The sequence below is a fragment of the Melopsittacus undulatus genome, chromosome Z (genome assembly GCF_012275295.1).
Source record: "Melopsittacus undulatus isolate bMelUnd1 chromosome Z, bMelUnd1.mat.Z, whole genome shotgun sequence".
Classification (NCBI taxonomy): Eukaryota; Metazoa; Chordata; class Aves; order Psittaciformes; family Psittaculidae; genus Melopsittacus; species Melopsittacus undulatus.
This window is the reverse complement of record NC_047557.1, coordinates 18,155,439-18,168,866: the sequence shown is the minus strand read 5'-3', so window position 1 is coordinate 18,168,866 and position 13,428 is coordinate 18,155,439. Positions and strand designations below refer to the sequence as shown.

The 13,428-nt window shown below is 36.0% G+C and overlaps 1 protein-coding gene across 2 annotated transcripts in view; it reads right to left on the bottom strand.

Moving 5' to 3' along the window:
- Window positions 1-13,428, bottom strand: part of NDUFS4 (NADH:ubiquinone oxidoreductase subunit S4) — a 47,361-nt gene that overhangs the window by 13,379 nt on the left and 20,554 nt on the right. For both annotated transcript variants that reach the window (XM_005151954.2, XM_031051623.1), the window contains exon 2: window positions 13,154-13,232. In XM_005151954.2, coding sequence (XP_005152011.1) covers window positions 13,154-13,232 — 79 coding nt within the window. The remainder of the gene's footprint in view (window positions 1-13,153; window positions 13,233-13,428) is intronic.

The window sequence follows — 13,428 nt, the reverse complement described above, 5'->3', positions numbered from 1 at the left end:
CATCTTGCATAATACCCACAAAATAGCTGCTGTGAAAGTTGTTTTTTTACTTAGTGTGCTCAGCTGCTTAAGCTGTAACTCAGGATGAGAACATTCACATTTCTACACTTCAATACAGTATTTCTGAAACAAATGTAAGAGAACAGAACCTACTATGCAAATTGTGAGTGGAAAAATGGAGCAGAATGAACTAAACATGGTCAAGCAACATTTATCTAACAGCTACAGACATAACGAGGGGAAAAAAGCATATGTGCCCTTAGGAAACTCTGTATGACACAGAATACCGTTTTCTTTTAGGCTTGTAATAATTTCGCATTATCAGAGTAATCTATGAACAACATGGTGTTTCCAATAATATGTTCCTCTTATCTAACCATCCTGCAGAACAATTAATGAAGTTGAGAAAAGGAGAGAAAGAACCATACTTTAAAAAGGAAGCAAACACTAAACAGGAAACAGGTTTCAGTAATAATAATGGTGGCATGAATGTGTCTATTAAAAAAAAAATCTTTCTTCATAGATGGTTTTGTGGAAAACACTAAAGGAAAATTGGTCATGAATAAAAATATATAAGGTAGGTCTAACTGAAGCAGAAATGGAATCAACCATTATAGTCCATTATAGTACTTTTTATACTGACTGGCATTATGCAAAGGAAGACTGTGCACTCAAAACTGCACAACATTTGCAAATGTTGCTAGATTCAGCAAGCCCTGTTCGTCAGTTTGTATTTCCCTGCTGAGGAGATATTACTTGTAACAGCCATGATGGCTAAGCCTTCACTGTTCTCACAAAACCTTGAGAACTTCCATGTCACCATGTCTTTTGCTTCCACACAGACGAGTGGCTGGGTTTTTTTAATTGCCTGTGAGGCACTTAAAAATACAATTTTCTACAGCATACAACTTTCAAGCCTTCTGCAAGCACTTCACAATCCTCAGGTAAAAAAAGGTGCAAAAAACCCAATTAGCTAAGACTACAGTAAAGTTTTTAGACCATAAACTTTTAAATAAAACGGAAGACAAGTCTTAGTTTACCTGTATTTAGAAAAAGAATGATAACTGAATAATTGAAATAACCTGGTTCCTCTCAGAATAGTTTACAGTTATAGCAATACTCTACCACTTCACTACCATAAGGAACCATTTCTTAATCAGAAAAAAAAAAAAAACCAAAAAAACCCACAAAAAACCCAGGCAGAAAGTTTTAAAGATGAAAGTAATAGCAGGTAGGGATCACCTAGAATAAGAAGTTTTGTACCGAATCCTCTGATTAGTTTAATTTTGTATATATTGTTAAATAAATAGTATACTGTAGTTCACTTGTATTTCAGTGATTGTATATTCTTTTAAACAAAATGGATTCAATTTGCAGTTCTGACTATTTATGCTAAAATCCCTAGCATAAGTCACAATAAGCAGATTGACTTGTAAAGCTAAACATAATACTTCAAGAATATCTTGGTGATTTATTCACTAAAGATAACTCTTGAACTTGCAGTCTATAAAATGTAGCTTCAATCTTGGACATGAAAACCCAACCAGCAGCTCAGGGTGGTGTCTTCCATATCTTAAGTGAGAGCCAAAATTAAGGCTACTCTTTCACATTGGAAATAATTTCTGTATTTTTTGTGTTTCTGATGCCACTTTATGTCCTTACTTTTAACATTCAGTAATCTTACCTATATTTACAAAATAAATCACAAGCATATGAGTTAAATGGATTTTGTAAAGTTACTGTTTTTTCAGGAATTCTGCCAGGAAGAAGACAATTAACAGTTCTGACCATCCTTATGAACATTTGCAAACCTTACAAAGCTTCATTTAAATTAACCATTAGGAAATTTTCCAAATGAGGGCCACACAGACTTCCCAAATACAAGCACCACTTATTCATAGTTTTCAGCCTTTAGAGGAGAAGGAGTCCAACCTGTGTTAAATGTGTGACTGGGCTGAGTTTTGTAGAAAGGTCTCTGACTAGTTCTGGCTGCAGAAGACCCAATGGAAGCAGGATGTTCAGAGCTGAGCAGCGAACTGAGACACTACTTACACATAAGTAGTGCAATTGCTGCTGTGAAGCAGCAACATCTTGGCCAATTCAGACTTTAATCAGTGGACAGCCAGGTCAGAGTTGCTGAGTTCAAATCTGCATGTTAGCAAAGTCTAAAGACTTGATAACTCTAGTAAGGTTTCCTAGGATTAATTAATAAGAGAGATTATGACTACATGAAACATCCATTGTGAATTCACTTTTAACTAGCTAACAATATCCCTGGGCCAGCAGCTAGAGTAAGGAATACTTTTTTTTTTTCCTTTTTTTTTTTTCATTACTGTGCATTGTGGTGTTGTCTTCCTTTCACCTCCCAACTACCTATTAAATCCCTATTTCATAGTAGCTGTGGAACACCATTTAAGGGTTAAAATTTAACAAATTATGTAGTCTTTATTAAAAAAAAAGACAACCATCAAAGGTGGGGGCAAAAGAAGGCAAAAAAAGTAGTGTTTTAAGACTAATTCCACAATACTGACACACTAGCGTATAGTCTGCTACTAAGAACAATATTGAGAAATCCTGAGTTCATGTAAATCAATGCCTGCCTTCAGTGTGATGCATGTATCTATTCTTTACATGTCTTTTGTAAAGAAAGTGATTTCTTATAAAGAAAGATCTTTGCCACATAGTAACATGTGGTGTGAGACATAGGGGAGAAAACCAGAAGCAAATCCCCAATCAAGAAATGCAAATTTAGGGCAAAATCCCTGTTGGTACATGCTTTTTAGAAGAAAAGTTGCATTTAAGAAATTACAAAGAAGCCAGACCTGTTAAAACCTGTTCCTTACCCTAATGCAAGATGTAATGCTTCTATGTAATATGCATGGACTTTAAAAGTGGAAAGCAAGTGCTAAATAGTGTACATAATTTCCATACACAGCAGGTAGTGATGCAAGAAAAGAACTGACACAGTTACCCTTGCTAAAGAGATGAACAATAGAGAACTGTTATGCAGTGGTAGCATATTGAAGGTCTATGCATCAGGGATGTTGCGGCTATTAACAGCTTAAATGTTAACTGTATTTTCTTAATTACTGCATACAACTTTTAAGTCTTAAAAGTGTTTTAGAAGGTTCTTTTATGAAAGTAACACAGTCATTAATTCCCTGGTGGGGATTCAAGAGTTGATGAGGCTTCAACTGTTTCAACATCATCAATAAAATACACAGCTTAATACTGAACAAAACCAACTTCTTTTAAATTTTTCTATACTGTTAAAATGAAGCTTTCTACAATCTCTCTCTAAAAACCTGAATCATAACTAGAATATATTAGTGTTACTTCATAAACTGTTTTTAGCTTGTTCTATCTATAAGTCTTCCTGTAATTTGTGCTTTGTCCTTTATCTGCTTGGCCTATCAGGTTATTTATAGGACAGAAATCATGGTCTTACATTAATGCAACAGAGAAGAACCCATCACCAAAAAATACAAACCAACAAGAGCAATAATAAAGCACTAGTGCAAACTACAATTTTAATCTCAAAAAAAAGCTTCTGCCTGGTTAAGACGCTACTCAGTGAAAACTTTAAAAGATGTGATCCATAACGATAATGCTGGCCTATACAGAAAAATACTGTTATTTATGCTAATGAATATATGTGCACACCTACAAAATGAATCTGTAAGGGAAAACTATCCAATTATTCAGATGTTTGTAGTCAGATATACATACCATAGTCTCAATTTTTAAAAACATTTGCCACAAAATTATAACATCCTTAAAAAAAAACAAACCAACTGTATTTGGTATGTCTTAACCACCATTTTGTAGAAATTCTTTGTAGCTTATAGCTCAGCTTCTTCTCATTTGTTAACTCAGTTTTCACACTAATGTAACAGAATAAAATTTATTTTCCAATCAAATAAAGATTTTCTTCTGCACTAAACATAAACCAGTGGCCTTTATGGAATGAATAGAACAGAATACATCAAAAAGATACATACGAGTTTGAGCAATTTTCCTAGAGTGGATGCTTTACAACCCAAGAACTAAACTGCATATCAGAACTCTGGATCTGCATATCAGATGCTCTCACCATGGTTCATGTCCCAGATTAACACAGGTTGATGTTTGCAATTTGAGAAAGCAGCCATGAAAATAATTCAAAGATGCCTCATAAACAAGACACCAAGGACTAGAAAAGCATCTGGTTTCATTTCATCATCAATGTCGTACTGAAGAAGCACCAAACTCTCTTGCAGCATGACCAAGATGTTCAAATAATTCCACAGGATTACTGGGCTTTCCAGACAAGTAAAACTTTTCATTTCTGACTTGATAAAATGATTCAGCTAGAACTTCTTGACTAGAAACAACTTTCCAGTCTGGATGTAGAACTTGGTTAGTTATGCTAGGATTTGTGTCTTAAATCTGTAACTTACATATACTACAAAAATGCAGAAAGACACATTTGGCTGAAGAGAAAAGCAAGCACTCTACAATTACTTTTTTATTCACTATTCCAGACAGGGCACAAAGAATTCATATAATCTATAAATATATTTCATAACAGGTGATACTAACTTAGGTGTCCCAGGAAAGGTTCAGATAATGTACTGTTTTATGAGAAAATGAGAATACTTACTTTCCAGTCTTTAAAAAACACAACTGCTGAACAAACAGCTCCAAAAATAAAGTTACCTCTTACTCCTGTTGATTGCTACACTGTATTTTTTATTCTTTCTAGCTGATTAGAAACATTGCTTGCATATTTAGACTTACAAAACCAAACAAGTATTTGCATGTTGAATAACCCTTTGGAAGCCAGACAAACTAAACATGGCACAAAGATACTGCTTTAATTTGTTCTGAGCAGCCATCGTAGTAAGCTCTTCACAACAGTATTCTCTGATAGAAAATTAAATACTATGTGATGGGGGGGGGGGGTAAATTGCCTCCATATGCTTCAAAGAAACATATTCTTTGACCCAGTGCTCCGGACTAAAGCTTGAAATTTTTGCAGAAGAATGCTGCATGAAGGAAGCCCAGACAAAGAGACACTTGAGATGTTAGAAGGTTGTGTAACCCCAATCTCAGACACTCATTCCAGTACCCAGCAAGATAGAACTACCACGCACATAAAGAAAAGGCTCTCAGACAAAGAAATCCAAATCCTTTACCCATTCCTAAAAACAAAATAAACTTACATGGGGATGAGACTGCACTTACTCTCATTGATAAAACTGTGTATCATTTTATATGAGGTTCTGAGCTACTTGTAAAATGTGTAGTTTTCTAAACAAAAACAAAATTAACTCAAGCTGAAGTTTAGTAATAAAGCAGTATTTATTGCTCTTAAAAGACAGCTAAAGATGATGGCAACATTTTTTACTTGTACCATGAGAGCTGCAGAGAACTTCTTTATCATGAGGAGAAACTTGTTGCCTGCAGACACTCTTAAAGAAAGCTCAGTATCCAGCCAACCGGTTTTCTGAACTGCAAGCTTCATCAAACTACAATTGCTTACAAAAACAAGTTGTAGCAAGCCGTAGAGGCTAAACTGAGGTAGAACATTCCAACTGAAGAGCGATTTAACTGCTAAACAACAGAATATAGTGAATTTGCAGTAGTGAAAATGTGTCCACAGCTAGATAATCTGGAAAATAAACACATCTGCACCTGAGCTTGTACAGTATTGAAGACAATATGCAACTGCCAGAAGAAACTATGAAGAAGAAATTGCCAAATTATTTAAATAAAAACAAAATAATCACTGTTTAGAAGTTAATAAATGCTTTAGCAGACCACTGCTGTACATAAAATGAAAAGGATTATCACCATCCCCAAAATCATTAAAACCTTTCAATATTGAATTACACATCAGCTACCTGACAAAATTATCCAAGACAGCTTTTCCATCCCCACAGTAGTATTTCTTAGTCTTCACTGGGGAGTGTGGGGGGAAACCAAACAAAAAAAAACCCAAATTCCCAACCTTTTTAGCAGACTGTGTAGCAGCACAAATGCATATTCACAAATCAACTATCAATGATCACAAAAAGTACAGGCCTTTAAGTATTTATGCAACTGTACTCCTAGACATTTTTACTGGCGTAGATACACATGTATTGTTACTTGTGAACAGACTTTTCTTTTGAATATTTCTCCTTGATTGACAGAATGCCTTTAGTTTTGAAACAATTCTAGAATGTCATTTTAAACTTTAAACACCCTCTACACTCAACTGTCAAACATCACAAATGCAAATGACCAAATGCAAACCAAACAATAAGTACTGCATATGAGGTTAAATGAGAGGATAAGACACACAGTACTAAATATTTTATAAACCACCAGCAAACAACTTTTATTTCAGCTTGAACTCCAAGTACAACACAGTTCAAACAAGCTGATCATCTGCTTACTTGACACAACTGTGATGGAGGAAAGCGTATCTCCAAAACACAAGACTTCATATACAAGGCCATTTTGGCAAAAACTGAAAACTGTTTCTTAAAACATATCTGCAAAGTAAAGGGTTGGAAAAAAACACTTTACTTTACATTAATACGTTTTTTAATTGTTATTTATTTTTCATTATTCTGAAGGAAAATACAAACTAATCTAATTGGGCAGGGGGGTGGGGGGGAAAGGGGGAAGAAGAAATACAAACTTATATGTAAGCCCCCTATATTTGAGGCTGTGGGGTAGAATGGGTAGAACTGTCTTAAGTCCCACACAGATTTCCATTCTGGCACATTGTACCCTTTGAATATGACGACTCCCTGTCACAGAGCCATACATATAAAGCACACAAAGATTTGTAAGTTACATTCCTCATCTGAAGAGGAATGCTGTCCTGAACTGAATCCTTTATCATAACCACTTGAATAAATACTGCAGCTAGAGTGGCTTAAACGAAGAAAGGATTATCCTAAATTCTTTTATCCCGTTTAGTTACTTAAGGAACAGCTTGAACTCACCCTCAAGGAATAACCCACAAAGGGTTAACAGCATTTTGACAAACCAAAACACAGAACATCCACTATATCCTTATTATCTAACACAGTGGTAATGCTTGGAGAATTCTTGGCTGTATAGTAGTTTCAAGAAAAGGAAATCTAGTAAGCCTGCCTTTAATAAATGCGTACTTTCCCAAGTGTTTCTCTTCACCAAGTTACAAAAACAGCTCCTATACACAGTCTTCAAATGCAATGTCACACTGTCTCACAAGTTATTTTGTGTTTTGGTTTTCGGAGTAAAAGTGTATTATATACTCTCAGTTTTTGGGAAAGGCTGCTAGCAATGATGACACTTTAAAAAACATGTTAAAACTTTATTTGTTATATCCTTTTTTCAGAGCACTGCAGACTATCAGACAGAGATCTGAGGAAGTTTCATCATTAAAGGCTATTTTTCACTTGTTTGTGTATTTTATATCGAGCTGCAGTATTATCACCATTTATTAAAGTCTATGCTTCTATAATCAAACAAAGATTATACAATTTCACTAATTTCTAAGCCTAGCCAAAGTTCGGATTTGGATAGTGAACAAATTATGACTCAATCCTGAAAACACTGTGTGATGTTTGCTAATAATGCAGTCTTCTAGAAAAAATGGACTGGAATATTTCTGAAACCTTTTTGCTGGAGGTTCACATTCTGAGAATCCTAATACACACTGATACTCCTAAATTATCTAGTAGTAAACACTTAAAACAGACACTAACTGCTAGTTCTGGACAGCCAAGAGGAAGCTGCACAGATTCCAATGCCAATTTCACAATAGTTATAAGAATCACAGAATCATTTAGATTGGAAAAGACCTTTAAGATAATTGAGTCTAACCATTAACCTAGCACTTCCAAGTCCACCACTAAATCATGTTCCTAAGTATTATGTCTACACACCTTTTAAATACTTCCAGAGATGGTGACTTGCCTGGGCAGCCTGGTCCAATGCCTGACAATCTTTCCAGTGAAAAACTTCTTCCTACTATCCAATCCATTTGCTCTTGTCCTATCACTTGTTACTGGGGTGAAGAGATCAACACCCACTGTGGTACAACCTCCTTCCAGGCAGAGAGCAGTGATCCCCCCTCAGCCTTCTCCTCTCCAGACTGAACACCCCCAGGTGCCTCAGCCATTCCCCATCACACTTGTGCTCCACTCTTCACCAGCTCTGTTGTCCTTCTCTGGATCCGCTCCAGTACCTCAATGTCTCTCTTGCAGTGAGGGGCCCAGAACTGAACACAGGATTCGAGGTACGACTTCACCAGTGCCCAGTGCAGGGGGTGATCACTGCCCTGGCCCTGCTGGCCACACTATTGTTGATACAGACCAGGATGCCCTTGGCCTTCTTGTCTGCCTGGGCACTACCTGGATCATGTTCAGCTCCATCAGTCAGGGCCCCCCTCCCCGGTCCTTTTCTCCAGAGCAGCTTTCCAGCCACTCTGTCCCAGGCCTGTAGCACTGCATGGGGTTGTGGCCAAAGTGCAGGACCCAGCACTGAGCCTTGTTGAACCTCATGCAATTGGCCTTGTGTCATCAATGCAGCGTGTCCAGATCCCTCTGCAGAACCTTCCTACCCTCCAGCAGATCAGTGCTACTACCCAACTTTGTGTCATCTGCAAATTCACTGTGAGTTTACTCAATCCCCTCATCCAGGTTACTGATAAAGACATTAAACAGAACTGGCCCAATACTGAGCCCTGGGGAACACCACTTGTGACTCGCTGCCAACTGGATTTAACTGCATTCATAGAATGACAGAATAGGTAGGGTTGGAAAGCATCAGAACTCTTTGGGCCTGGCCATCCAGCCACATTTTTACCCAGCAAATAGTGACACCCATACAGGCCACAGGTAACCAGTTTCTCCAGGAGAATGGAAATGGTATCAAAGGCTTTACTACAGTTAAGATAAACAGCATCCACAGCATTTCTCAAACCACTCAGTTCACTTATTCTGCTTTGTCCTAGTCTGCTGCAGTATACAGTATTTATTCCTCCTCTTGAACATAATCTGAAAAGTATGAGCTGCTCATCCTCAAAAAGGGGTTCAGATCTCATGCACTCAGTCTAGTGTATGCAAGTTACCTTTATTAAGTTATATAGAGCTTGTCTACAATCAGAAGGAAACTGTCCCTCTGCTGAGTTTCAGTATAGGGACTTCTGAACAATTATTGAAAAAAAAAAGGGGTTAAATAACAGTAGAGACAAAACAGTTTCAGCACAGGTGCTGAAATGTCAATAGCATCCTTGTAGCTAGTCTGTCATGCCTGTAGTATGAGTCCATTAGGACATGTTCTCATAATGCTGCAGAAACTACTTTAGTACTATTTCAAATGCACTTGATAGAACTGCTCTTAAATGTGTAATTCTGTGCAGCAACTTATCCTATTTTATCTTGGCCTGATGCGGAATAAAAACATCTGTGAGATGGCTGCAACTAATAGCTGATCCTTAACCACAGTTCCACAATGTTTCTAGCATCTCCCCAGCGACCAAACCCTACAACTACTCTTGCAATAATTTTTGCTTTGAGCTACACCATATATATTATCAGGGGAATATTCTGCTTTAGAGATACAAAGTCTATTTTCTGGCAGTTGTTTTAATTTTGAAATGTGCTACCATTTAACTACTACAAACGCCCTTTTATTGGCAAATTCTTAGGGGTACCTTCCAACTGCAGACAGCAACTTTCACAAAAGTGCCTAGCCTGTAGGAACTGCAGGCTAGACACCCACGATGTAGTGTCACCACCACTGACTGGGAAGCCTGCTTAAAGCAGACACGCTGAACCAGATAATTTTTAGCTACAACAAAAAGTATTGATGCAGCTACTTAAAAAACTGAAACAAATCGCAGCCATATAAAACATTTTAGGCAAGAACACTAAAGCTTTATATAATAATGATGGAAGATACATTATTCAACACACACAAACAGTTAAATAATTTGGAACATTACCTGAGGGAGATTTGCTGCCGACAACCTTTGTCCTCTATAGTCCAAATTTCCTAATCCAAGCAGAGTCTTGAGAGACTACTTTTCACACAGCTATTTGTCCAGACTCTTGGAATATGACCTAATTGGTGGCCAGAGATTCAAAATGTGATGCAAGAACTACATTTCTATTCAGCTTTGTTCATTTTGTATGTTATTTTCTTCTTAACTGTTTCTTAAAAGTTTTCCTATTCAATATTCACTGAAAACAGCTAGTAACTTAGGCAAAGATAATTTATTGGATGTGTTCTACAGAAGCTGAGCATTTAATTTCTTTTACACTTAAGACTCCCATTTTTTTCTAAAATGAAAAATGAATGTGGTCTAAACTACTGTATCTTCTACTACTTCATTAGAACTTATTTTTCTGTTGTATTCAATACATGCTGGCCTGCAGCAAGGAGATGACCGACTACTGCTTAATAACTCATTGTCAGGATGCTCTTCTCTCATCTATTTCATTTGTGTTCTCCAAGACAACGAACAATTTAGTACTTACAGAACCAAACTGAACTCCAGATAATTCAGAGGAATCCCTGTTGATCAAGTTCTAGCATATGCACGCACACACAGGAATATAAGGTCAACAAAAGCACTGGAAATGGACAGATTAATCTGACTACAGCATATAGCTAAAAGTTTTCAAAAACCACAGTGGTAATCTATTAGCCTTGCAGAGTGTATCAACTCACAGAAGAGTTCAAATTCGAAGTAAACTAAAAGAGTAGCAAGGCAAACAAAAATAACCATATCACATTTTCTGCCTGTTCTTGCTTCTTTTTTCTAATAGGCACATAAAAATCATCAAGCTTTCCATCAAAAAAAAAGTATAACAAAACCAACAAATCCATCAAAATATGATTCAAAGATTTCTACCAAAAATATGTATACATCTGGCAGTAATATGAGAGGAGGGATCTTTTTCAATTAAAAGCATCAACTTCTGGAATACAGTTCAATTAAAATTTGCATGGAAATAATAGTTTTATTATGCTTAGCAACATTATCTCAAACCCAGAAAAAGCACATGTTAAGTTAGTTTTAATGGGTTGTAATTAATGCTACTTAAAATTAAGAAATACACTGCAATAATCTACAACAAATTAATACAGTACCCTATTTTTCCATGGGGTTTACCAGGTGTCTAGAGAACTTCTGACCCTGAAAGAGTTGACAGCCACACCAAATCCCTTTGTGAAGGTTTCCCGTTGTAATGCAATAGAAATCTTTGTCCATTAGAATGTCATGTCCAACAGCACATCAATTACTGGATATTTTATGGCATTACGGAAATTCTCCTAAAACTTAATTAAATCTACAAAAGAAAAATTTAAAATAATGTTCTAATTGTTTATGATTTGTTTCAGGCTCTACAACGGTATTGAAAAAAAAAAATTGTGCATCTACAATGTGCACCTACAATACAGTATTACAGGAAAATACTTTTCAGTCTGATATTTAACTTAATGCTTGAAAGGACTGAGGATAAAATAATCATTTAGGTACATTATCTAATGTATCAAAATGAAACAAAATTATTCAGTTGCTGCTACTATGTCAAAAGAAACCAAAACCCCAACAACTAAGACATGAGCATCTCCAACTTGATGAGAACATATAATGACATTAGAAAGAGCCACTTCACTTACCATTAGCTTACATTAGCATTAAAAGAATAAATAGATGTATTTCAAATTAGCATCACTTTCACTCAACCGGAAGTAGAAACACTCATAGCCACACAGGGTAATGAATAACCTTAACTTAGGATAATGCCCATGTAAATACAAAATGGAAGATAGAAGAGTATTTATTCTGGAGGTATGTCTTTGGACTGTATTCTCTTTCAGAACTATGTATCCCTCACCTGAGGTCACAACAGGGAAATGTGATACTCTAAATTCAGCCATTACAAAACCTCTATTTAGATTTTTCTTTTTTTTAATGTTAAAGAACAGCGCTACAATAATCAAATATAATTCCTAATTTATTTAGGAAAATGTAAGTCTATTGACTGGGTGAATGTTACCCACATAGCGATTCATGAACTCCAGTACATGAAATAAAATTTCCTGAATCCCAAGTTATGCAACTAGATTAGCAAGATAATCATGTTTGCCAGAACAGAGTATTAATTTTTGAACTCAAAATTATACTATTACTTTTTAAATTCAGAAAAAAACTTTACAAAAGAACTGATATTTTTTACCTGTGAGTAGATTATTGCTACATTTATATTCCAAAGCATGAGAAAAAAAATGCCTTAAAGAGTTGTTAAAGTACGTGTGCTTTTTACTAGATAAATGAAAGCCATCTCAACTTGTAATTATCATTCCAAATGTCCAATTTATAAATAAAAATTCCAAGTATTTCTTAAGTAGTTACTATAGCTTCAGGGATCCAAGAAAGTACACACAATATGAAGTGTCTGGTACATATGATGGGAATGTTTTTTTCCTCAAGATTCAAAAGCGATATAAAAACCAATGAAAAGCATGCTTCTGCTGTGATGCATTCTCCCCAGAAGTCCTACAAAAATTATACTATTGAATAATGTAAACATAAGTGTCAGGTTGCATCTAGAGTAACAGACCACACATTATGGAAGAACTTACAAGAAAAGATTGCCAAATTTCTGATCTGCTACTGATTAGCAGAAGAATGTCATGCATTTGTTCCTAGCTGTAATCTAACCTTCATACATATTCAAAAGCTAGAGTATATGTGCATAGTTACAGTAATCTTGCATGATGCTTCTTTACACAGTTTCTTTAGTAATATGGGTCCTAATGAAGATAATTTCAGGAAGCTGGCAAATTCTGTGATTTCACCACAACAAAAATATACCCAGATTTCAAAAAGAATAAGCCTGTTATAAAATACAGTTTATACTGGTCCTTGGCCATAATATAAGAATAATAATAATAAACAAGGTATTCATCATTTTATATGGCTTTACACTGAATGCCCCATTTCCTTCACATATTTATGCTTTACTAATGTTCCCCTTTCAAAAATGTATGAAGGATTGTTGCTTTGTAGTTCACATTTATACAGCTTTCCTAGAAGAACGCAGAATACCATAGTGAATGCCTGTTGTGCAGCCTGAAGGCTGTATCATAGCAATATGCAGTAGAAAACCCTTACCAATTTTTCATCAACTGTGATGAGTTGCGTGTCTCGGGTTTGGTCCTGTGCCAGCCGCCATGTGGAAGTGCTCAGTGACCTGCAGTGCGAGACTTGAAGTTAAAAAATGATTCATGCAATGAGAAAATAGAGGCAGACAAATCTTACATAAACAAGTTACTTTAACAATATCCGTCTTGTAAAAAAAATTGAAGAGGGAGAGATGAGGGCACAAAAATCCTTTTTCTCCCCAATTAGTTCTGTCTGCTGAGTTTTTGGCAGGCTCCCACTCAGCA